Source organism: Dipodomys ordii, unplaced genomic scaffold (genome assembly GCF_000151885.1).
Source record: "Dipodomys ordii isolate 6190 unplaced genomic scaffold, Dord_2.0 Scaffold1, whole genome shotgun sequence".
Taxonomy (NCBI): domain Eukaryota; kingdom Metazoa; phylum Chordata; class Mammalia; order Rodentia; family Heteromyidae; genus Dipodomys; species Dipodomys ordii.
In genome coordinates this window covers 24560362-24587597 of record NW_012267217.1, presented here as the reverse complement: position 1 = coordinate 24587597, position 27236 = coordinate 24560362, and the positions used below count along the sequence as shown (strand labels likewise).

The 27236-nt window shown below is 36.9% G+C and overlaps 1 protein-coding gene across 3 annotated transcripts in view; it reads left to right on the top strand.

Annotated features, from left to right (window-relative positions):
• The window catches only part of Zc3h13 (zinc finger CCCH-type containing 13), a 48931-nt gene that overhangs the window by 15353 nt on the left and 6342 nt on the right, over nt 1-27236 (top strand). For 2 of the 3 annotated variants that reach the window (XM_013010420.1, XM_013010436.1), the window contains 10 exons: nt 1698-1895; nt 2648-2958; nt 5727-6182; nt 8874-9053; nt 12975-13536; nt 16799-16902; nt 17469-18671; nt 19236-19748; nt 22830-22982; nt 24303-24503. In XM_013010420.1, the coding sequence (XP_012865874.1) occupies nt 1698-1895; nt 2648-2958; nt 5727-6182; nt 8874-9053; nt 12975-13536; nt 16799-16902; nt 17469-18671; nt 19236-19748; nt 22830-22982; nt 24303-24503 (3881 nt within the window). The remainder of the gene's footprint in view (nt 1-1697; nt 1896-2647; nt 2959-5726; nt 6183-8873; nt 9054-12974; nt 13537-16798; nt 16903-17468; nt 18672-19235; nt 19749-22829; nt 22983-24302; nt 24504-27236) is intronic. The other variant, XM_013010428.1, reaches the window with a different exon arrangement.

Genomic DNA, 27236 nt, shown 5'->3' with positions numbered 1-27236 from the left:
ATGGAATATACAAGGAAACTTTATATCTGTAGTCTACCAATTGCCTGGTCTATCATAAGAGTCCTTAGAGAATCAGACCTAGACATACACATCCTTTTTGTTCACTTTTTTTTTTTTTTTTTGGTTGGTTGTGGGGCCTGAACTCTGGGCCTTGGCATTGTCCCTCAGCTTTTCAGCTCAAGGGTAGTGCTCTACCACTTGAGCCATAGTGCCACTTCTGGCTTTTTCTGCTTATGTGGTACTGAGGAATCGAACCTAGGGCCTCATTCATGCAAGGCAAGCATACTACTACTGAGCTACCTTCCCAGCCCATACTCACCTACTTTTGACCAGGTCTTGGTCAGTTGGCCACACCTATTTTCGAAATGTATCAGATGTATGGTTCAGCAGTGTGCCAAGGAAAAAAGATTGGTAAACATAGGCATTTAGATAGATATCATTTAGATAGATACCTAGGAATATAAACACATTTCATTTTAGGTGTATGAAAAGGTTGAGTTATCTCATAAATATTCAATGAGATGATGTATTGTTGTTCTTAGAAATTAAGAATGAAAAATAAATTTTGTCATCAGCTTTTAGTAATTTCTTACTTGCCTAAGTGATTGACCCAATCTGTGATAAGAAATAAAGATAAGAATCAAGAGAGTTAAATTTTCTGCATGCTAATCATAATTCAGATGCTTTTATGTTTTTTTAAAAATTGTATCAGCAATTTTAAGGATTGTATACTATCTTTTTACATCCAAGGAATATTGAGACTACTGAGGAATATTGAGACTATTTCTTATTACTCAAGGTAATAGGAAATAGATTTAGGATCCAAGATGGTTTCTATTTAAAGAAAACGTTATTAAATTTTATAACTAAGATAGTGGCAAGTAAAAGAAGAGATGGGAATGGCATTGGAATTTACTTGAGAGGTCCAGGAGATACAGTAGCTAATAAACTTAAGCAGTTTTGGTCATAACAGAGATGCAGTGAAATTAAAACTGATGTAATTAAGGGTGGAAAAGGTAGTTCAGAGTCCTCAGCTTGTTTATTGAGATAAGGGTCTCATTAAATTTTTGTCTAAAGGGCCTTGAACTAGAATCCTCCTGTTTTCTGAGGAGCTAGATACAGAGATACCTGATCAGTTTTGCTTTCATTATTTACTTTTATACTGTGAACTTTAAAATCCAGTTGAAGCAGTTGTTTTATTTAACAATAGGCAGTGTTTAGAAAAATAAGTAGTAAGTATCAGTTACTAGTATACACCGTAGTTAAAAGTAAAGCAGTGGAAAAGAAGGCTGCTTTTTTTTTAGTCTTGGGGCTTTAACTCATGTTGGTGCTCAAGGCTAGTACTCTACCACTTCAGCCACAGCACCATTTTTGGCCTTTTCTGAGTAGTTTATTGGAGATGATAGTCTCACAGATGTTTCTGCCCAGACTGGCTTTGAACTGTGATCCTTGGATCTCAGCCTCCTTGAGTAGCTAGGATTACAGGAGTGAGCCACCAGTGCCTGGCAAAGGCTGCTGTTTTACCCCCCAGACCTGAGGACCGAACTCAGGACTTTGCAGTTGCCAGGCAAGAGCTCTTCCACTGAGCTAACTCCCCAACCCCCAAGGCTGCTATTTTTAAAAAGCACTTTTTAAAATATCCATTTGGTATTACAAAAATATTTAGACCTGTAATGATAGCTCTTTGTTACCTTCAGGAATTCAAAAGGCAACCAAAGTAAAAAGAAAGGGCCACGTACACCCAGTCCTCCTCCTCCTATACTAGAAGATATTGCTCTGGGAAAAAAATATAAAGAAAAGTATAAAGTGAAAGATAGGATTGAAGAAAAACCAAGAGATGGGAAGGACAGAGGACGAGATTTTGAAAGGCAAAGAGAAAAAAGAGAGAAGCCAAGGTAAGTAAGATTTAAAAATGCTACTTTTGTAGATTCTCAAGTGCTTACTCTGCAGAAATTTTTAAGCATTAGTATGAGTTTTTTGTTTTATTTCTAGTTGTGTATTCTGCTTACTAGTTTCAATAGTGAGTCATGGATGATTAAGCTTTTGAAATAACAGCTTTTGAAATTTATCTTTGGATTTTTTTTGTTGTTATAAAAACATAAACATTTACTATCTTAACCATTTTTAAATGTATAGTTTGTTAGTACTTAGAAAGTATTGTTAGACCACTACTTCCAGACTCTTCTTTGAGTTACTTGAGTTACTTTGAGTACATACCCAGAAGTGGGATTACTAGATCATAAAATAATTTTATTGCTGTTTTTGAGGAATTTTTTAAGGAACTTACTTTCCATATCAGTTACACAATTTACAAGCCCACCAACAATGCACAAAAATTTTGATTTCTCCACATCTTCACCAACGCTTGGTATTTTCTGTGTTTTATGGTAACTTGATGATGAATGTAAAGTCCTAAATATCAAAACAGGCAGCACAGACTCTGCTTGGCTCAGGTAGTGATAGCTTCCCTTTCCTAGAAACCTTGAAGTTATGAGCAGTCACCTCCTATGTAGCTCTTACTAGTCAGAGTTTATCAGAGTGAATTCTAAGCTTTAAGTTAGGATATACAGTCTTTACTGTTTTAAAGAGTTTTTTTCCTTTGGCTACAATTGAGGGTGTTGAGCATGTTTATTGTTTTCCTTCATAGATCCACTTCCCCAGCTGGACAACATCATTCTCCTATATCTTCTAGACATCACTCATCATCCTCTCAATCGGGATCATCTATTCAAAGACATTCTCCTTCTCCTCGGCACAAAAGAACTCCTTCACCATCTTATCAGCGGACTTTAACTCCATCTTTACGACGTTCTGCTTCCCCTTATCCTTCACATTGTTTGTCTTCTCCTCAGAGAAAGCAGAGTCCTCAAAGGCATCGCTCCCCAATGCGAGACAAGGGGAGGCATGATCATGACAGAACTTCACAGTCTCATGATCGACGGCATGAAAGGCGGGAAGGTGTGCATTGTATTTTAGCTTGGCTGGTCTTTAGGGTTCTTTTTGCTTAAATGCTTTATAATTAAAATATTAGACATCCATACTTATTTTAATAGGAAAGGGATGAAGGAGGAATGCTTCATTTTTAGCCTCTGTATCACACAAACTAGGAAAGTTAGAAATGATTAAAGACGCAGGAATGAAAAGCACAGTATTAAGTACATATAAATGAGCAAATACAGGTATGTTAGTTCCTGCCTCCTTTTAAGATACTCTACTGAGTACATTTGGCCATCTTGTTAGAGCTTCTATTTTGATTACTTTGTGTCTTTTAAAGAACAGTGAAGTAGGTCTGGAGGTAGCGTACTCTCCTAGAATGTATGAGACCCTGGGTTCTGTCTGCAGTACTCAAAACAAAACAACTCCAACACTGGTGACTCTAACCTATATAATTCCTGATACTCAGGAGGCTAAGATCTAAGAATCTTGGTTTGAAGGCAGCCTAAGCAGACGAATCCATGAAACTTAATCTCCAGTTAACCAGTAAAAAGCTGGAACTGACTCAAGTAATGGATCACTAGCCATGAGGGTAGTAGAAGGAATCAGGAGCCAAGTGAGAGAATGATGCCCTGTGTTCAAACCCCATACCCACATACATACACATACAACACACAAAATGGTGGATGTGTAGATTGGGTCCAGAGAATACACCTATTTTACAGTTTTTGTGTACATGATTCTGGAACCATAACAATATTAACTGTATATAGAACTTACATATAGAATACATGATAAAAATTTAAACACAATATTTATGGAACATTAGTAAGAAGGAAAACTCTAGTTATTAATTTTATTTTATTTATTTATTTTTTTGGGGGGAGGGTCCTGTCATGGGGCCTGAACTCTGGGCCTGGGTGCTGTCCCTCAGCTCTTCAGCTCAAGGCTAGCGCTCTACCATTTGAGCCACAGCGCCACTTCTGGCTTTTTTCTTTTTGCTTATGTGGTGCTGAGGAATCGAACCCAGGGCCTCATGCATGCAAGGCAAGCACTCTTCCACTGAGCCACCTCCCAGCCCCTCTAGCTATTAATTTTAATAAGATATTTAACAACTATATTTGACCAAGAATAAGGTATATATTTAATTACTAGTGAAGATTTTGTATTGCTATTGAACTAATGAAATGAAAGTAATATATAATCAGATCTCATAGGAATACTTTTTTGTGGAAAGAAGGACTACAGTATAGCAGAAATCTTTAGTAGATTGGATGTTTCTTTACCTTTCCATGAAAGAAATTGAATAGATTTAAGCAGATGATTGTGCCCCTATTTAAATGTCATCTTCTGAAATAAGAATGATTTCAGTAGAAGAATGAGTTGAGTAGGTAAAGACAAGAATGTACTTATTAGATGTTTTTGTGAAAATAATGGGGACTTGGGAAAGAAGAGCAGAAACATAATTGTGCACTCAGAGGTCTGAAGCTATATTGGACCCTTGCCTCTTGTTTCTGTCCTTAGCAGCATTTGACACCTGGGTTTATAAGGAAAGCAACTGGCATTGAGTTAGGGTATTGATATGAGGTCCTAGGGCCTGTAAATTCAAGGTGTTTAGGTCCTTGAAAAATTCCATGTATTCCAGCCACCAGGGAAAAGACAAAAGGAGATACATTTAAAAGTTTAAGGCATACAGCTGCTACATATGCTAAAATAGCCTCAGAATATGACTATTCCAGGATATGAAAGCAACTTGCATAAGATCCTGACTAACTACTGGATGCTGGTGGGATCAGTAATTCTAGTATTTCAGGACTGAATTCAAAGTTAGCGAGGCAGGAAACTTTGTGAGACTATTATCTCCAGTTAACTAACAAAAAGCCAGAAGTAGAGCTGTTACTTAAGTGATAGAGTGCTAGCCTTGAGCAAAAAAACAAAATCTTAGGGACATCATCCAGGACCAACACAGACACACAGACACAGACACACATGCACATGTACACACACACGAACCTGAATAAAAGGGTAGCTTTATTCTTAAGAGTTCTCATTCATTTTTTGGCTACATATTAGATTTTTAATAAGCTATGCCTTCCCTAGGCATATCTAACTAAGGATTCTTAGTCTGAAAATTCCATTGAGATAGAGTTGAATAACCATTCAGTCTTGGGTCTCTATTTCTTCATATATAATATGACAAGATTGTATTATGTAATCAGTGAGGTACGTTTGTTAAAAAAAATGAAGGATTTATTTTTTCTATGATACGTTAGGAAATGCTATAGGGAAAACTTCAATAATGGTTGCACTTATCAGTAAGTTAAGCAGCTCAGAAAGATAGAATAACAGAATTAAATACTTTTTTTTTTTTTTTTGCCAGACAGCTACTCTCTAGTGCTTAAATACATTTGAGGTGAACATATATGTTGTAATGTAGCTTAGTACTTGTAGAAGTGATTAACTGTGTGCCTCAGAATTAGAAATTGTTACTAAAAAGCTATACAAGATATGTTCCATTTTTATTTGTTAGAGTTTAAGGTCTCTAAGCAGGGGAAGTTGCTGTTCAAAGTTTTATCCAATTAAAAATATAGTTATCAGGTATCAAATATAAAATTGCCTCTTGAATTTTAATAAAAACATGGTTTAATTTAGTATTTGTCCATGTTTTTGCTTTTGCTGTAAAAATAATATAAATATTGTAAGATTTTTCAAAGCACTATATTAAATAAGCTAGATCTAGTTTTGTGAAACTCTGTAAAAGGAATTACAGTTTATTTCCAATTGTGTTACAGAGACTAGAAGCAAAAGGGACAGAGAAAAGGATACAAGAGAAGAGCGAGAGTATGAACAGGACCAGAGCTCTTCTAGAGATCACAGAGAAGACAGAGAGCCTCGAGATGGCCGGGATCGGAGAGATACTAGAGACCGCAGGGAACTAAGAGACTCCAGAGACATCCGAGACTCTAGGGAGATGAGGGACTATAGTAGAGAAACCAAGGAAAGCCGAGACCCCAGAGATTCAAGGTCTACCCGGGACTCTCATGACTATAGGGACCGTGAAGGTCGAGATACTCATCGGAAGGAAGACACATACCAGGATGAATCCCGGAGTTATGGCAGAAATCACTTAAGAGAAGAAAGTTCTCGTACTGAAATAAGGAATGACTCCAGAAATGAGTCTCGGAGTGAAATTAGGAATGACCGCATGGGTAGAAGTAGGGGGAGAGGTCCAGAGATACCTGAAAAGGGTAAGGCTTTTCTCTTGTTAGTCAACTGTATCTTCTATATTCCTATAGCAAGTACTAAATTTAAGATTGCTTTTCTAAATGCATTATTTTTTACATTCATTGTTATTATTTTATGATTTTCAGTCAGTTGAATGTATGATCTGAATTTGTGATTTTCCATTTTTTCTTCTCAGGGGGAAAAAGGAATTTGCCATCACCCAAATGACTTTGCATTTATGACTGTCTAAACGACTGAGGCTAATATATAGCTTACTGTATTGATTTAGGGTAAATAGCCCTTTATTTACCCTACCTCCAAACACTGCTACAGAGCTACAGAACTTTTTCCATTAGCCTATTGGGCTATCCCTGGTCAATATTACAGAAAAATCATTTAAGTGTTGATGGTTCCTGAAGTTCTGTAAAATGATTTTTAAAAATTATTTATATATTTATTTTTGAGACAGGGTCTTGCAGTCCAGGTGGCCTTTACCTCCCAATCATCCTGAATGGTAAAATTACCACCATGCCTGACTTCCTGACCTTTTTACATACAAATTCAAAATATTAGTTTTTAATTTTATGAAAAAACTGTTGGATTTTTACCTATAATAGTTTATCAATTTATACATTTTCTATTAAGGTTTTTCTCATTTTTTTATTCCTGGCTACTGTCTTTTTTGTTGCCATTATAAATGGTATTTATTAGTCAAAAAAATTTTACATCCACCATGGTTAAGAGTTTCAAAAAAACACAAAGATGCATAGTAAATAGCCCCCTTTCTATTATGATCATTCTAGAAGTGTGAGCTACTAGCACCTTACCTGTAGCACTTTAATAGTCTTAAATGCTTTAATATCTAAGACATTCCTTGTAGGTATTTACGTACTTTATTCAGGAATATCTTCAATTTTAGGTTTCAAAGCCTTTTATATGGAAAGTGTGGTATGTGTGAGTGTGTGTTTCTTGAGGAAGTGCTCTCTAATTATTACTTTGAGTTGGTTATTTGTGAATTTTTAAATTTGTAATGAACTTAGCCTCTTCATCAGAATTGATTTGGTACAGTCCGTAAGAGTGAGGCAGAGCCTTGCAGAGTTTTTGTTTTTGATTTTAGCAGCCCCATACTCATACCCTTTCTCTATTTCTATCATCCCCATTAAAAGTTCAAATTCTCTTAAGTAGAGAGGAAATTAATTACATAGGAAATTACAGCATGATGTATGGGGTTTTTCTGATGTTAACATGTTACATAACTATGGTATAGAAACAAAACCAAGAAACACATATGGCTTATTCATATTCACTTTTTGTGTGTGTAACTGTGCATCTTTATTGCATGTATAGTCTTGTATTACCTTCTCCACAATCAAGACATTGAACTGTAACAAAATTTCCTTGTGTTACTACTTTATAGCTACACTTACCCCCTCCTTATTGTCTGTGACTCCTAATAACCTCTAAGATGGTCCTGCATAAGTATTTCATAAACAGAATAATGCTATTGTCATTGGCTTTTTCTTAATCAACATAATCTTCCTTGGATTCATCCAAGTTGCATGTATCTCAGTAGTATGTTCCTTGTTACTGCTGAATACTATCTCATGGCACGATTCATGGTATATTCTGCCATGATTTGACTGTTTACCACTGAAAGACATAAGATTTTAAATTTGAGTCTGTTACATATAAAGTTATTATGAACATCCTTTTCCTACATCTTTTCATAAAAAAATTTCAGGTAGCACTTCATGTTGCCAAATTACCTTTGTTACTACCCTCCCTTCATTATCTCTTCTCCCCCACCCCATCCTCCTCTGTCAACTTTGAACTCAGGGACTTGCTGGGCTGGTGTTCTACTTGAGCCATGTCTCCAGCCCTACATTTTACTGGTTATTTTGGAGATGCAGTCTTTCAGATTTTTTGGCCTTTGCTGGCTTTGAACTATAATCTTCCACATGTTTGCTTCCTGAGTGCTCAGCTTACCTTGCATGTGCATGCTCTCTCTCTCTCTCTCTCTCTCACTCTCTTCTTTTTTTTGCTTTGTTTTGTTTTGGTGCCAGTACTAGGGCTAGAACTTTGTCTGGTCATTGTCCTCTCGCATTTTTTGCTCAAGGCTGTTACTCTACCACTAGAGCTACACCTCTACTTCCTGCTTTTTTGGTAGTTAATTGGAGACAAGAGTCTCCCAGATTTTCCTGCTCAGGATGGCTACAAATTGAGATCCTCAAATCTCAGCCTCCTCATTAGCTAGGATTATAGGCATGAATATGTGACTTACCTTGGTTTTATAATGAAATAGTTCACTATAAACTGTAATTAAAGCCCTAGATAATATCCATATTTTTCATTTTTTACTTCTGTGAATAAACATTTTGTTTCATTGTTTTGAGGGTTAGGTATTGCTTTATGTTGCCATTATGTGACTTTTTAATTTTCTTCATAGTTTTAGGGCTTGAACTCTGAGCCTCATGTTTGCTAAGAAGGTACTACCACTTGAGTCATACTCCCAGGCTTTGACCTTATAGTTAGGAAAACTTGTTAGACAAACTTGCATATTCTGATCTAATACTTAATATTCTTTTTAGCAGTGATTACCACATTTGGGAATAAAAAAATAAAGTGCTGTTTTGGGAGGAAAGAGTATGACTAGTGAAACTTGTTGAAGAAAGTATTATATTTGTTAAATGTTTGTGTGAATATCCTTTGTTTAGGAAGTCGAGGCACAAGAGGTTCTCAAATTGATAGTCACAGTAGTAGTAGCAACTATCATGACAGCTGGGAAACCCGAAGTAGCTATCCTGAAAGAGACAGATACCCAGAAAGAGACAACAGAGATTCTTCCTTTGAGAGAAGACATGGAGAGAGAGACCGTCGGGACAACAGAGAAAGAGGTTTGTCAACAGAATTTTATGAACTTCAGCCAAGTGAATTGTTTTTTTTAAACAGATATCCAATATACTTTGTAATGCGAAATATCATTTAAGATATTTAAAACTATTGTGTCTATTGTGTTTATTCATATAGTCTTAGTCCATGTGGTGTAGGAGTGATTATGTAAAATAGTTAGCTACCAATAGATAAAGCAGCAGAGTTCAAAACTGGGATGCCCTACTGTTCTCCCATTGTAACCAAATAGGTCAAAACTCCTTAAAAAGCTGTGAGTAGTTTAATAGTTTAAAATCAAGAATTTTCTAAAGACTGCCAGAAAGGAGCCAGAGGAAAATGGTAATAGGTCTGGGGATTGTTGAGTGTAATGTTGTGTTATTTTGTTCTGAGAATATATAGTATTTGCTTTAGCTTATTTTGTACTCATATGTCTTAAGCTAAAGATACTTAGTTAATCTGTTATATGATTTCTTAATTTTTTTTTTTGGTTGGTCATGGGGCTTGAACTCAGGGCCTGGGTGCTGTCCCTGAGCATCTTTGCTCAAGACTAGCACTCTACCATTTTGAGCCACAGCTCCACTCCTGTTTTTTTTAGGGGATTAATTGGAGATGAATCTAACAGTCTTTCCTGCCTGGGGTAGCTTTGAACAGCAATCCTCAGATCTTAGCCTTCTGAATAGCTAGAATTACAGTGCCATCAGCAGTGCCTGTGGTCTTAAAGGAATTTTGAAGCAAGATTACAAGAAAACATTTAAGGGTTATATGTACTTTATATAGCAAGCTTTTATTGTCTGTATTTGGGGCTTTAAAAATCTTAGGAAGGTCTCATTGTGTTTGGCTGATTTCTTAACACAAGATTTATTATAGTGCTGAGTTTGAAATATTTTTTCAGTTGATGAATATTGGTATGTTAATGGGGTGAATCAAAGAAGTAATGTTATTTCTTGAAATAAATAGTAATAAGAAAGGAACAAATTCTTTTAGACACTATCTACTTTTGAGAGAATAGACAAGCCCAGAAACAGACGGCTTGGTTGGAATGAGTTTGTAAAAGGTAAGCCTAAGGTATATTAGGAGTTTTTCAGTTATAGGCAGGACTAGAGTTTTTATGTTCCATATTTCTGAAATTGTTTCTTCCCTTGCATTTTAACAACTTCTCTTTTATACTGTGTCCTGATACTTTTTTAAAATTTTCATATCCTAGCTCAGGTTTCCTCATCTTGGGCCTGAACTCAGCAATAGGATTGATCTCAATCTTGTGTTTAGTTCAACCACACACTTCTACTGGGTGACAAGAATGCTGATAATATTGTTACATACATTGTTTTACTTAGTCTTTACAATAGTCCTAGAAACTTTACAGTATTTCTAAAGTTAGATCGATATTTCCCAATCTTGGAGGTTTTACTAAGAGACATTTTAATACTACAGAGAAGTTCCAGAACTGGAATCTAAACTCAGGTCTTTTGAATACCAGACCAGTTATCTGTATATTTTAATAAACATCAGTTGTATGACTAAAGTAGAAATATATTTTGAGGTAATCAAGTATTCGTTGAGTGCCCACATCAGCATTTTGTTAGATACTTAATAGTTCTTGTCTTTGTGTAACTCAGTGGTGAAGATTCTCCTTCTCACTCCCTAAAGGACTCATTGAGACTGTCAAAGAAACCAATATGGACTGAAACTAAAAGAATAAAAAAGAAAAAGAAATAAGAGAATCTGTTTTAGAGTGTTAAAAAATTTGAGGAAACGTTATTTAGGTGCAAATGGGAGAAAGAAACTAGCTTTACTGAGGAAACTAGCATTTTAAGGATAAAAGTGATTTCATGGGCAGGAAAGAATAGGTACACATTTCTTGAGATAGGAAATAGCTTTTTATGACTCAGGATATGAAAGAAGACTGCTGTGTCTAGGAGGATGGCATGCAGTAGAGAGACTGACATGTTGAGGTTAGAGACGTGACCAAATATTTAAATCTGACTTCATAATCTAGCCACAGAATAGACAGTTGAAGTATAGCAGTTGCTATATAAAGTTGTATGAGAAGACAGAGAAGCAAACATAATTCTGAGGAAGTTCAAGAAAGCTGCTTTAACTAAAAGACTTAACTTCTTTAGGTTTGAAAGATACATGCTTGCTAGAAGGAACAATGGAGGAAGCATTTTGCAGGTAAAGGTACAACATAAGCAGACATGTAGGACTAAAAGAACTGTGTGCTTTATTTAGAGTAGTATGTATTGTGTTATGAGGTTGTAGTGGTGATGTGCCATAATTGGTATGAAGAAAAGAAGCCAAGGAAAAGTCTGATGAGAGGCTCATTAGGAACTTGTCAGCTTTCATGAGTGGGTATGTTGTTGATCAAGATAATAAAGCATTTGAATAGAGGCACATCTTTGAAGAACACATTCCAGGGGAATGATAGTATGGAAGATAGTTTGGAGGTGTTAGTGTGGCGTGCTCATATTCTATTTTCCTTGGGAAATAAAAGTCATTGTCTTCTTGGTTGAGAAAATTAAGGTTTTATATGTGACAGTATTTTATTGTCTGGTATTCTTATATTCAGAAGTTTTAGTGTGAATTGCTATGAGATAGAGTATTGATTTTGTTTCAGGGTATTTGGTTATGATCACCAACTAGGAATTCAGACTGTCTAGAGCATGGATATATATATATATAGCATTCTGGGATTCCATTTACTGTAGAACCATTTTTAAATTAAGTTGGTTTCAGCAAAAGTAAAAGTTTTTAAGAAAAACTAACATTTAGGCATAATTTCCATAGTGAGTTCTGGACCATAATTTCTGTGCTTTTAAGAACTAAGGACAGGAAAAGATTGGTTAGATTTTAAATTCTCAAACTTTTCTGTCTGGAAATAAAACCTCTACATAGTAAATATTGAGTATATCTTTCATCTGTGATAAGGAAGGGAACTTCGTTACTTTATTATAAACTTCCCTAGAAATATTCTAAAATTATTCTTCCTAAAAATAAATGGATGTTAGGTATTCCACTTAACAAACTAAAATACAATTTCTTTATCAATTAACCAATGTACATTATAGAGTGAAAATATAAGCAGCATAGTAGTATAGAGCTATCAAAAATGGCTGCCTCTTAGAAAAGTTTGTGGATTTTACACACTTTTTTCTTTATCTTAGCTTGATTTCTTACACATTCAGGCATCTGGTCTTTTTCTCTGTGTTGGTGTGATTCTTAGATTGACTGAAAAAAAAGTTGCTGTTATTAATAGTTATTCATTATAAATTTAGTACTAATACAGATACTTTTTACATTTGACTGTTCTACAGTTGTTAGACAACAGTGCCCTTAATTCTAATGTATGATAAGAAACTGATCATTGCAGCCACACTTTTGACATATGTTTTGTTCCATATTTTTCACATATAATCACTGCACTTTAATGTGTATATGATTTGGCCTGAAATTAGAGGTGTGACTTACGAGGGAAATTTTTTTTTTCCTTCAGCTCCTATGTTCTACACCTCCTGCTGCCCCTATCCTTTGCCACCAGTGTTCTCAGGTCCTGCTGGGGGGACAGAGAAGATCAGAGGTGAAGGGTAGAGATGGCAGAAAGTGGGGTTGGAGCAGTGGGCTGGAGTAGGGTAGGGAGCATGCAGAGAAAGATCAAAGGTGGATCAGTGGGAGGGGGGAAGGGGGTTGATGGGGAGCAGAACACATGATACTTAAGAGGGCAAAAGGAAATTGACTTTAAGCAAGCATTTTTTAAAGGTCTAGGGGTGATTATTACTTGATTATTACATTAAAATTAAATATAGAAGTTGATTTATAATTTGTTGCCAATGTGACCCTGTATTCAGATAAATTTTTAAGATTTGCCATGCTGTCTTACCTGTAGGTTATCTGCCAAATTAATCACTGACAAAACTTGATTTTCATTATAGATCAAAGACCAAGCTCACCAATACGCCATCAGGGGAGAAATGACGAGCTTGAGCGTGATGAAAGAAGAGAGGAACGAAGAGTAGACAGAGTGGACGATAGAAGAGACGACAGGGCTAGGGACAGAGATAGGGAGAGAGAGCGGGACAGAGAGCGGGAGAGAGAGAGGGAACGTGAACGGGATCGGGAAAGAGAAAAGGAAAGAGAGCTAGAAAGGGAGCGGGCCAGAGAACGGGAGAGAGAAAGAGAAAGGGAAAAAGAGCGAGACCGTGAACGAGAGAGGGATCGTGACCATGATCGAGAGAGAGAAAGAGAGAGGGAACGAGATAGGGAAAAAGAAAGGGAGCGAGAGAGAGAAGAAAGGGAGAGGGAGAGAGAGCGAGAACGGGAGAGAGAGAGAGAACGAGAGCGGGAACGAGAAAGAGCGAGAGAAAGGGATAAGGAACGAGAACGTCAAAGGGAGTGGGAAGACAAAGACAAGGGACGGGATGACCGCAGGGATAAGCGAGAAGATATCCGAGAAGATAGGAATCCCAGAGATGGACATGATGAGAGAAAATCAAAGTAAGAATGATTCCCAGTCATTTTTTAAAAGTTATATTTGAGTAAGCATTCAAAAGCACTGCATGTATAAAGGGTTTTTCATTGCCTAGAAAAAATAATTTTTAAATTTTGTTGCTGAATCCAGGAGCTACAAATAATCAAGTTATTTTCTGTTGCCATAACAAAAATAAGTCTAGGTAATACACAAAGAAAAAAGGTGGTAATTAAACCTTGGTCATTCTGCATGCTAGGCATACACTCTACCATGTGAGGTTTGTCCCTAATCCCTTTTTTGGGGTGGGGGGTACGGTGTTGGTCATGGGGCTTGAATTCTGGGCCTGCAGCTCGTCAGCTCAAGGCTAGCTAGCGCTCTACCACTTGAGCCACAGCGCAGCGCCACTTCCAGTTCTTTTTCTGGTAGTTTATTGAAGATAAGAGTTTCACAGACTTTACTGCCCGGGCTGGCTTTGAACCGTGATCCTCAGATCTCAGCCTCCTGAGTGGCTAGGATTACAGGCAAGAGCCACTGGTGCCCTGCTAAAATTTGTTTCTGAGACACTATGTGAGCTAGCCTCCAACTTGGGATCCTTCTTCCCCCATTTTCCAAGTAGCTGGGATCACAGACATAAGCCACCGCACCCAGCTTACTAGATATTTTCTATGACAGATGAGCTTTCTTGACTGTTGCAGACTTTTTTTTCCCACAGTAATCAAATGTAAAATGGTAGTGAATTTGTGTGTGTGCCATCACATCCCCTTTAAACTAGTTGATATTGACTAGTCATTAAGTGTTACTGCTCTGTGGTTCCCATGTTTCCCCTTTATATATGGTGTTACCACAGCAAGCACTCAGTGTTTTAGAAACTGAGAGAATCCTTAAAATCAAAACATAGATTGAAGAAAGTAAGAGTGTAGAAGTTACCTCTGTGGAGGTACAGTAGGTTATTAGGGCCAAAGGTAAGTTATTATGTAATACGTCTGATAGAATTTCTCTCTTTCTTAAGCCAAAATGACTGCTTTGCTGAACTATATGAGTTAGATTAGCTTTTGTTTGTTCTGATGTGATTATATCTTGATTTTGAAAGAAAGAATTAGGAAAGCTATCGGTCTCCTATTTCCCTTGTATTAGTTCCAGTCTTAGAAAGGGTTTCTCCAAATGGTGAAATGGACTATCCAAGGTTCTACCTGTCAGCCTAGCAGTCCTCTTTGCTATGCTTTCCTAAGCCAGGTTTTTCACTACTGTTATGGATTATGGTTAGGAACAAACAATGTAACACACAAGTGGAGCCTTCTTCCATTATGCATTGGACGCTCTGTAACCTCTGTCTTATTTCCTGCTTTCCTTACTCCACGCTCTGTAACCTCTGTCTTATTTCCTGCTTTCCTTACTCCACGTTTTAGGAAAAGCTTTATTTTTTAGTATAAACTTCATAGACACTTAATTCATGTAGGCAAACATGTCCTTCCTCTGCCCACTTGAAATCTGTACTTTTAAAAAAAAATTCTGAAATCGTTATATCACATGTTTTATCTAGTTCAATGAGTTGTTTTCTTTATGTTTCTAATTTCTGCTTGTAATAGTGAAAGTTTTTCTGGCTAGCAGACTCAAGAATTGAGCCTAGAAACTTAGGAATCAGACAACTGTAACAAAAAGCAATTTAAATTAGATTAATAGTGTGATGTTTACATTAATTGGATTGTTGTCTCAGTGCTTTGAGTTATCCAGAAAACCACTGTTTTTCAAACCACCGCTGTGTAGAAGATTTGCTGAACTGTCACAGTATTTGTTTTATTGTAGTTTTGTTTCTTTAGATATTTCCTTTGAAGAATTTTAATTTTTTATGTTTTAAGATTTTATTTAAACTGACATATTCTAGTGTATCATTTATTTCTTGCTGTGTTTACAAACTACCCCAAAAGTTAGTTAAAAATAACCAACCTGACATTTCAGGTAGGCTTAGATGACTCAAAGTGGGCTTTCTTACATGTCTAGTAATTTTAATGCTTTATTTCTCCACCACATGACCTTGTCCTGTTGTGGCCCAAAGTCTGCTTTTTTTTTTGGTCTGGTCGTGGGGCCTGAACTCTGGGCCTGGGCACTGTCCCTCAGCTCTTCAGCTCAAGGATAGTGCTCTACCACTTGAGCCACAGTGCCACTTCCAGCTTTTTTCTTATATGGTGCTGAGGAATCGAACCCAGGGCCTCATGCATGCAAGGCAAGCGCTCTACCACTGAGCCACCTTCCCAGCCCCCCAAAGTCTGCTTTTGCATGTAGTAGTAGAACATATCTTGAGAGCAAAAGCAGAAGCAGCAAGGCCTTTCATTTCTCTCCAGATTTGTATAGTGTCACATTCATTAAATTCTCTCATATAAGGGGAGTCACTAAGCCAGCATAAATTAGACCATTGAAGAAATAGGCCACCTTACAATGGGAAGAGCTGTGCACCTGTGAGTAGTCATATTACTCCTGGGCCAACTTTTCTACATGGTTACTCATCTGCAGATGGAGATGTGTACCATAGCATATTTCACAGCTTTTGACATGGTATTTATAAATACTTAAAATAGTGGTCAAGATTGAAGGAAAATACAAGAAAATACTAGAGTAATAAATATAAGTACCCAAAAGATATAAAGCATTCTTCATTTACAGTTCATCTAAAGAACAAGAAATTCAGTCAACATATGAATCATTTTATTAATTTTTCACTCAGCAAGTAACTTGGTTCTAGGAGGGGGAAGGAAAACTATCTACAACCTTCCAGGCACTGGGTATATGACGGAATTAATGTATTCCATACTGCAGTTTTATCAGAATGACTTTCATCTTCTCCAGTTTTAGAGGTGAAAGCTAAAGTTCTGTGACTTTAAGGAACTTATTTAAAAGTTGTATAATAAGTAATGTGGCTGTAAGTAGAACTCACAACTGTTGGATTCCAAAAATAATGCCATATTTTCTCTTTCCCAGCCTAAGACATTTGTTTATCATAAGATTGTAAAACTGAAGAATGTTTATATCAGAAGGCACATTAATATATTGATTTTTCTGCTACTTGTTTTCTCCTTGCAGTATTTAAATCTGGCAATTTCAACTTGAATAACTATGCACGTATAATGAAATACATGTTACCTTGTATTTTAAAATCCACATTCCTAGCAAATTTTTATAAAGGACACTGCATGTCTTTTGTGTGATACAGCTGACAGTACAGTTACTATAAAGAAATGCTAGTGAAAAACAACCATCAACATTTTGTAAATTGCATTTACTTGCCCAATTTAGGAAGCGCTATAGAAATGAAGGAAGTGCCAGCCCTCGGCAGTCACCTAAGCGCAGGCGTGAACATTCTCCTGACAGCGACACCTACAACAGTGGAGATGACAAAAGTAAGCACAGTCCCTCTTCTGTGTCTATAGTTACACTGTTTAGTAACTGTGAGACTATGCAACTGGTAATTTACGATTTTTAATAGTTTCCTTGCTATACTGTTGCCATACATTTTCTATATGGCTAAAATATACATTACAAATGCATTTTAAGCTAGGTACTGATGGTACATACCTGTAATCCTAGCTACTCATGGGGCTGAGATCTGAGAATTAGTGATTGAAGCTAGCCTAGCCTGAACAGACAGGCCCAAGAAATTCTTATCCCCAGTTAACCAACAAAAACAAGAGGTGGAGCTGTGGTTCAAATGGTAGAGTTCCAGTCTTGAGTGAAAAAAAAAAAAATAACAAGCAAAAGTATAAGGCCTTGTAACAAGCCCCAATGCTCAACACACAAAAAAAGTCATTTTTATTACAATGCATTGTCTTTTCCCATTATTTGTAGTTAAAGCTATATTTTTATTTTTACTGAAATAATTAAAAAGGGAGAGACTATTGCATTTCAATGTTATGTGTTCTGTTGCTAATTTGGTAAAGATATGGTTACTTTTTATTTTTCGGTATAGATGAAAAGCACAGACTCTTGAGCCAGGTTGTACGACCTCAAGAATCTCGTTCTCTCAGCCCATCACACCTCACAGAAGATAGGCAGGGTAGATGGAAAGAAGAGGACCGTAAGCCAGAAAGAAAGGAGAGTTCAAGGCGCTATGATGAGCAAGAATTGAAAGAGAAAATTTCTTCTGTAGATAGACAGAGAGAACAGACGGAAGTCATGGAGAACTCAAGAGCACGTGCCCAGGACCTGGTAGGCCACCACCAGTCTGAAGATCGTGAGCTATCTGATCGAGCCCATGATGAAAGTAAGAAAAAAGCAAAACTTCAGAAGAAACCTATTAAGAAAAAGAAAGAGGATGATGTTGGAATAGAGAGGGGCAGTATTGAGACAACATCTGAAGATGGTCAAGTCTTCTCACCTAAAAAAGGACAGAAGAAGAAAAATATTGAGAAAAAACGCAAAAGATCCAAAGGTGATTCTGATATTTCGGATGAAGAAGCCACCCAGCAAAGTAAGAAGAAAAGAGGTCCACGGACTCCCCCTATGACAACCAAAGAGGACCTGGTTGAAATTTCTAGTGATAAGGATGGCCCGCTAGAGGACCCTCTGAAGAAGGAGGATACTGCCTTTAGTGACTGGTCTGATGAGGATGTGCCAGACCGGACAGAAGTGATGGAATCAGAACATGCAGTCACCACTACCACTGCAGCTAGTATCCCTTCCCCTCTGTCTTCCCTTCTCCCTCCTCCACCTCCTGTGGCCACTGCCACTGCTGCAGCTGCGGTGCTCACCTCTACCACTGTTACTGCTGCCACCTCTGCCACCCCCACGCCCACCTCTGCCACCCCCTCCACCGTCAATACTACTTTTGCCAGTGAAGACTCACATAGAAAGTGCCATAGATCACGTGTGGAAAAAGTAGAAGCCCCTCATGTGACTATAGAGGACACACCACACCGCAAACTGGTAGACCAAAAGAGGAGCAGCAGCCTGGGCAGCAACCGGAGTAACCGGAGTCACACCTCTGGCCGTCTGCGCTCCCCATCAAATGATTCTGCCCATCGAAGTGGGGACGACCAAGGGAGTCGAAAGAGAGTGCTGCATAGTGGCTCAAGAGATAGAGAAAAAACAAAGAGCCTGGAAGTCACGGGGGAGAGAAAATCTAGGATTGATCAGTTGAAGCGTGGAGAACCCAGTCGAAGTACTTCTTCAGGTAATAAGTTGAATTATGTGTTTCCTATGCTATACATTTCACCCAGATGATAATTCTAAATGCCAGATTGATTATAAACTACCTTAAGTTTTATGAGACTTACAATGACATGTCTTGTTTAAAAGGGGTTATGAATTTATGTCCTATATCTGTGCCTGCCATTTTAACCTTCCCGAATTCAATACTAACTTGACAAGAGAAAATGAGGAAGAGATTTTTTAAAATTAACTAGTTAGTTCTACTAATGCCTAATACATTTATATGTTTACTAAGATATTTTGGGCCTGTAGTAGAACTGGACAAGACTTATAAAACTTGCTTTAACATTTTGAGAGCCATAACATTTTTCTCAAAGTTATACATATTTAGAAGTAGAGAAATGGAGGGGGGGAGGAAAGGAGAGGAAATGTAGAATATGCACATATGCAGGGTAATATATGAAGAGAATGTTGAAACTATATGTAAAACACAAGATAAATTGTAACTTCTAAAGAACCCTAAAAACAAAGCATTCTGTTCCTATTTTATTATATGTTAACTTTGGGTGTGGTATATTTATTTTAGATCGTCAGGATTCAAGAAGCCATAGTTCAAGAAGAAGTTCTCCTGAGTCAGATCGGCAAGTCCATTCAAGATCTGGGTCATTTGATAGCAGAGACAGGCTTCAAGAACGGGATCGATATGAGCATGATAGAGAACGGGAGAGAGACAGGAGAGATACACGGCAGAGAGAATGGGATCGAGAAGCTGATAAAGATTGGTCACGGAACCGAGATCGGGACAGACTGCGGGAACGGGAGAGAGAACGGGACAAAAGGAGAGACTTGGACAGGGAAAGAGAAAGATTAATTCCTGATTCTATGGAAAGGGACCGAGACAGAGATAGGACTTCTGAGAATTCTCAAATAGAGTCTGTGAAACGCAGTGAAGCAAAACTGGAGAGTGAACATGAAAGAGACCTAGATGGTGGTTCCAGAGACTCTGTAGCCTTGGATAAAGAAAGAATGGATAAAGATCTGGGGTCTGCACAGGGATTTGATGATACTACTAAAGCTGAGCGAACAGAGAGTGTGGAAGGTGAGTACATACCTTGTTATACAACTCTCTCCTTGTCCAGTTTCATGAGGAGCAAATACCTGTTTTGAAAGGCTATCCACTAATAGCAAATTGACAGTGTTCTTTCACAAAGGACATAGATTCATAAGGAAGAGGCTTATGATATTAAAAAAAAAAGTGTTCCTTCAGCAGTACTTTCAGTGCAAAATTTGGTTCAGATAGTTCTAATGAAATATGAAAAGTACTGATGAAATAAAAGGTAAGAGAGTAACGAGAAATAGAAGAATGCAATAGTTTTCTTAATGCCTTACCATTGAAATAAAAGATTGCTTAGTAGCAAAGACCATGGGTGTTAAATAATAATCGTCACATCTTTTTTCTCACGTCTTTTTAAAAAATAAAGTCAGATAGATATGCTGGCAGCACCTGTAATTCTGACAGTGGGTAGGCTGAGCCAGGAGAAACTTGAGTTTGAGGTCAGCCTAAACTAGTGTCACTGTCTCAAAAGTAAAATCTTAAGTAAAAACTTCTTAGTTCAATGCAGTCTAATATTATTAGCTTCTGTTCAGTGATTTCTCTTTTGTAGGGCAATTAGAACAAACACAGAATAATACCATCCCTGAATCCATTTAATAGCAGATTGATTGAAATCCTGCTGATACTCCCCACTCTTTGAAAAAGAACACAGAGAGGTCCACTTCAGCCCTCAGGCCAGTCAGGGCCAGTCTGCTCTGTGGAGCCGCTCCCCCATTGCCTCTGCTTTCCATCCTTTATTCCCACTGGGCCAGACTGACTCTAGTTACCAGAGAACTATTACAATGATTAATTATGTTCAGTTATGCCCCCAAGGTTTCTTTTCCTTTAGAACCATGGCTCATGAGTTCATGCAATTTGTACTCAAATTGAGATAAAAATGTAATATGAAAGAAGCTGAGGTAGAATTGCCTTTCATCAAGTCAAATAGACATATATACACATACACACACCATTGGAGTATCTATCAAGAGATATAAGGGTCTGCTTTTTAATACAGTGGATTATTTGTCATCTGACAAATAAAAATACTGTTTATGTGCAACTGACCTGGCCTTTTCATTTTCTTGCCATCTTTGTTCCTTTCATTTTTTTTCTTCCTTTTCATTTTTATCTCTTTCTTATTGAAACTTTAGGTCCCAGTACATGTGTTGCTTACTCTTGTGAAGTCTTCTCTGCTAAAGTCACTCCTTCAACTCCCCATAGCATCCCCATACTGTATTAGGATTTTCTATTATTTTTCTACTCATTTTTAGGAACCATAGCTTTTCATCTTTTAGTCATCCAGGCTCCATAGTAGGGGTACCATCAGTGGTTGATAAATGAAGATGTGTTCTGTGATTATGTGTGTCCCCCACATCCTATTCCTTGGTGAATTATAGCCAAGATTAATAGGAAGAGTACCCTGAAAACCTTCCTGGAACTGGGAAGTCCCTCACTGTGACTGTGAAGTTCTTCTACCAGCACTTACAACATTGTTGGGACATAACCTCTCTAATTTGAACCTCCAAGATTTTTTTTTTTAGTCAGTCGTGGGGCTTTAACTCTAGGCTTGGGTGCTCAAGGCAAGCACTCTACCAGTTGAGCTACAGCGCCACTTCCCAAGATTTTTTTTTTAATTTGCCACATAATAGTATTTGGCCTATAGTATAAATGTCCACCATTTTGAAAGTGGATCCTTATATCTCCTAGTCATGTGACTAGATAACCTGGTATGCCATCTGTTATATAGATTTTTCCATTTGACTTAACAAAGACATTACTACCCCAGCCTCTCACATTACATTTTCAGCTCAATGTAAAGAAAATCACTAGCCATGGTTACAATGGATATAATGGAATGTAATTAGACTAATTATAATACTCTTGTTATTGGAGTCAGTGTTTCTTACTAAGTGCATCCTTGGTTATTTGTGACTACAGATGGTATGGCCTAGAGATACAGAGATTAATCACCTGTTGTACCATTGAAGTATTTTATACACATGGAATAGGAAAATAGGTTGGATAAATTAAAAATCATTAAAATCCTATGATGTCCATTCATGTTTAGGATTATATTTGTATGGCAATAATATTAAAACTAATTACCTTAGAAGTTAATTTATAGGGGTATAAAGATACTACTACAAGAATTTAATGAAAGAGAAAATTATTAGAATGATGACAAATATAACACAGCCATATATTGTTTTATCCTCCGATTTATACTATTACAATTTCAAAAAGTTTATAGACTTCATAATATAGATAGCTCATAATTAGAAATACTAGGCATATTCTATAGTTTGGGCATTAGATTGACAAAATTTAGTTAGGTAATAAGAAAAGTTGATTAAGAGGCAAAACAATATTAGAACCAAAAATCCTCTTTATTTTCTGCTGGAGCTGGGCTTTTCCCTGAACTTTTTGCTCAAGGCTAGCACTCTGCCACTTGAGCCACAACTCCACTTTTGGCTTTTTTGGTAGTTAATTAAAGATAGAGTCTCATGGAGTTTCCTGTTTGGGCTGGCTTTGAACATTGATTCTTTGAATGTGGATCCTCTGATCTCAGCCTCCTGAATAGCTAAGATTAAAAGGTAAGCCACTGGCACCCAGCTGAAAGTACTTTTTAAGTGTATTATAACATTTTTCTAACAATTGAATTCATCATTTAAAAGAAAATATCCCAGTGGAGAAGAGGAATTGGGAGGTAGGGGGAAAAGTAATAGCATTTTTACATTTTACCTTATTCATAGGAAGTTCTTCATAAACTTAAGATTTAAGTTTAAAATACACTCAGAATAGATTTACAAGATTTGTATGTTTCAGTAAAGAAATTGTTGAAGCCTTGGAAGTTAGATTTTTCTGAATGTTAAAGTTATCAACAAATATATTAAAAAAGAAATTTAGCAAATTAAATATGTTTTGAGGGTTTTTTTTCTTAGAATTATCACATTTGACTAAATGTAATTTTCTGATGAAAATAATCATTTTTACATTGTTGTAATGTGCACAGCTTCTCTCTTTTGGTTTGACGTAGGCATCCATTGTAATGCTTTCTTTGACATGAAGTTAATGTCTGTTTAGCAGGAGATGAAGATTCCAAGTTAGATGATGCACATTCATTAGGATCTGGTGCTGGAGAAGGGTATGAGCCAATCAGTGATGATGAACTAGATGAAATTCTGGCCGGTGATGCAGAAAAGAGAGAAGACCAGCAGGATGAGGAGAAGATGCCAGGTAATGGTTTGTAATGGTGGTTGAACATTCAGAATACCTGTAGCCTTTGTTCCCTCTTATGCTGTCTGTGTTGATATAGCATAATATATGACCTGGAATCTGACCAAATACTGATTTCCTACTAGTGTTTGACATGTATGTAGATAGTAGGTGCAGTGCTTCACAACTGTGCTGCTACAAGCTAGCTTGCTTTTTGTTTTTTTTGAGCTGATTCTGTAGGGCTTGTCCTTGGGCCTGATCACCGTCCTGAGCTTTTGTGCCACAAGCCAACTTTTTAAATAGCTATTCAGAAATTATGGTAGCTTATATCTCATTTCAACACTATTTCCTCTAATTCTGTAAATTCAGAAATTGTATTTGCTTCTGGTCACTTCTAGTACCACCCTTTGACATTTTATTGATTTATCTTAGTCTGATTGTTCAGGCATATTTTCTTTTTAGTGAGGATCTTTGCTTGGTCTGGATATGTAAAATATTACTAATTTTTTAAAAAATTCTCTTAGGTTTTCTTCTAATGTACAAGTTATGTGTGATTTTTTTTTCTTTGTCCTTTTCTGGTAGTAGGAATTTGTGAATAGAAATACATATTTAAGTATTCATTCTCAATGGATTATTTGCTCCTGGTATCAAATTCTTAAAGGAAAATCATAATGAGTTACTTGTTTATATATATATGTGTGCAGATATGCAAACCAGATAGTCTCCTAACCCTTAGGTTAGGATTAAAGTAGAATTCTGGTACCAAGTTTCAAAACATCACATTTAATTTTTGTGAAATAATGGAGACCTTCTGAGAGTCTTTCATGTAAGTTAAATGAGTTATTTTATAGGTATGGGTTAGCTTACCTGTTTTCCTTTAGTGGGAAGATTTTTTCATTTGTAAGGGTTTTTAGATTCTAAATATTAGTTTTTATGGGAAAGCTTTTAAAATCCCATAAAAGGGTTTTAATTAGCACAAAGTCATTCTGGGTAATAAAATCATGGGAGATTGGCTCCAGGATTCTTACAGATAGCAAAGTATATATAAATATGAAGTGACTTACTATCAGAATATAGTGTATGCACAACCTTCAGAATACTTCACTTACTTGTAATCCCCATTACACTATAAATTCTATGGAAAGAGTTGTCAAACTATATTATTTAGTGGAAAATGATGAGGAAAAAGACTACACATGTTCACTACAAACTTATTTTTAATCTGTGGTTGGTCAGATCCATGGACGGAGAATCCCTGAAACTGGAGGAATAACTATATTTGTCTAGAGATGAGACTACTATTTTTTGATGCAAAATATAATCCTATTTCACTTTTGACAGATCCCTTAGATGTGATAGATGTCGATTGGTCTGGTCTTATGCCAAAGCATCCAAAAGAACCACGAGAGCCTGGGGCTGCACTCTTAAAATTCACACCTGGAGCTGTTTTGCTGAGAGTTGGGATTTCTAAAAAGTTGGCAGGTTCTGAGCTGTTTACTAAAGTCAAAGAAACATGTCAGAGAGTTCTAGAGAAACCTAAAGGTAATTCCATTTTACGTTCTGTATTTTGAGAAAGTTCTAATTGCACAGACAAGTTGCAAAAATGATAAAATGGACTTTATATTGCAATTACTTTTTTTTTTTTTGCCAGTCCTGGGGCTTGAATTCTGCACCTGGGTGCTGTCCCTGGGATCCTTTTGCTCAAAGCTAGTGCTCTACCACTTGAGCCAAGGCCCCACGTCAGCTTTATTTTTCTGTGATTAATTGGAGATAAAGAGTTTCACGGACTTTCCTGCCCAGGCTAGCTTTGAACCATGATCATCAGATCTCAGTCTCCTGAGTAGCTAGGATTATAGGCATGAACCACTGGTGCTCACCTACAGTTACTTTTGGAGCTGAGTGCAGGTATAGCTTTTCATAATAAGCATGTGCTTTGTATGCACAGGACTCTGGGATCCACTCTAATACAAAAAAAAAAGGATAGAAAGATTCTGTTTAACACACAGGTCCAAATGTTAAAATACACAATGGTTTGCTCATTGCTAAACAAAGCGGAACTTAAGAAAATTAGTTATCTTGGTAGCCCTTTCATGTGGAAGTGGAGAATTCCTTCCAAATGTAGAAGTGTAGGTCGAGCTTTAATAACATTCTTCAGGTTGGTCCATAGGGCCAAATGGTCAGGGTTCCAATAGGCATATCATACTACCTATTATCTGATCTCTTCATATGATCATCTGTAGTTGGGATTATTATAATTCCCACTTCCTGAAGTGTTGTAAGGAAGAGCATGACCAATAACTCACTTGAACACTAGAACAGCAGAGCAAATATTAACTGCTACTATTGAGTCTGAAAATACTTTATCACATTGGCTTTTCATCTTACTGTCTTCACTTCATTTGATTTTTGTTGTTTATCTTAGCTGTCATCTCCAATACTTTTATTAACAAGGAAAGGCCAAGTACATGGTAAAAACAAGAAAAGGAAGGTAAAAAGTAAAGACTACATTAATTTTATGTCATGTCGCTGAAAGTATAAAAGTTTATAGTTAAATGCAAATTAGGTTTGTTCAGGCATGGTGGCACATGCTATAATCCCAGGCTAAATTAGGAAAACACTGAACTCAAAGCCATCCCACTCTACAGAATGGAAACAAAAATAGATTTTTTACTAATGTAAAATTATTAATATAAAATCGAAAAATATATGACTTATGAATCCATATCCTTTCACCTGTCAACATAAGCAGCAAAATTCTTACTTCAATGGGTCCAATAAACTATATATATGAAATATGTAAACAGAATAAGTGTGTGAACATTAAGTAACCCGAATAATGGCCAAAGACTTAGGTGCTTGCCCCATTCTTTCTACTTTTGTTTTATCAGTACACCTAAGGAAGTAATTCTCATGGACCTCAGTTTTATCTGTAAATTGAGGGAATGAAACCCTAAAGATGTTAACCATCTCTAAAGCTATTTGGTTCTGTGACTTTTGCTAATGGCATTTCAAATTACAATCTGCTGTGATTTTGCTAATTATGAAATAAAATTTGACACTTGCTTAATGATGACGTAAGTCTTAAGACATGAGGTAATCTAAGTAAAAAAAAAGGATCTGATTGTTGCTTAACAAACCTTTCCTATTTAAGGCTGTGGTGGCTGTATTAAAGAACTGATAAATGATGCTGAATATGAATCATCTAGAATAGTACTTTGTTTTGTTTATTTCCATATCCAACGTCTAATTATCTATTCATAGAAATTATGCCATTGCCTACATCAGTGCCTGACAGATGGTAGATATTCAGTAAATGTGCATTGTTGATAACTGGTTTGTATTTCATTGATCTATGCTGGTGGCCCAATACTAATGACAGTATACCTTCATACCGTATGTAATTTTATTTTAAATAAAAAAAGCCAACTAAACTTAAAATAAAACCATATATATAGTAGGATTTAAATTGCTTTTCTCTAGGTTTTATTCATTGAACTACAGATATGTTCTTTTGAACTAAACTTTCCTGATTATAGTATATCCACTGTTTTACTTAATCTTATTTATTTTATTTATTTATTTTTGTTGGTCGTGGGGCCTGAACTCTGTGCCTGGGCACTGTCCCTCAGCTCTTTAGCTCAAGGCTAACGCTCTACCACTTGAGCCATAGCACTACTTCCAGCTTTTTCTGTGTATGTGGGAATGAAGAATTGAACCCAGGCCTCATGTATGCAAGGCAAACACTACCAATGAGCCACCTTCCCAGCCCCTGCTTTACTTAATCTTAAGTATGTAATTAGTCTGTCTTTTGAGTAATTTGTTGCTGGTAAGCTCAAAACCATAAAAAGAATGTAAATTTATCAAGGCACTGGTAGCTTATGCCTGTAATACTAGCTAATCAAGAGGCTAAGATCTGAGGATCACAGTTCAAAGCCAGCCTAGGCAGGAAAGTCTGTGATACTCTTTTTTTTTGTCGGTCATGGGGCTTGACTTTTGGCCTGGGCACTGTCCCTCAGCTCTTCAGCTCAAGACGAGCGCTCTACCACTTGAGCTACAGTGCCACTTCTGGTTTTCTGGTGGTTTATTGGAGATAGGAGTCTCACGGTCTCTCCTGCCCGGGCTGGCTTTGAACCGCGATCCTCAGATCTCAGCCTCCTGAGTAGCTAGGATTACAGGCGTGAGCCACCAGCGCCTGGCTGTGAAACTCTTATCTTCAATTAACCACCAGAAAATTGGAAGTGGTGCTGTGGTTCAAGTGGTAGTGTGCTCACCTTG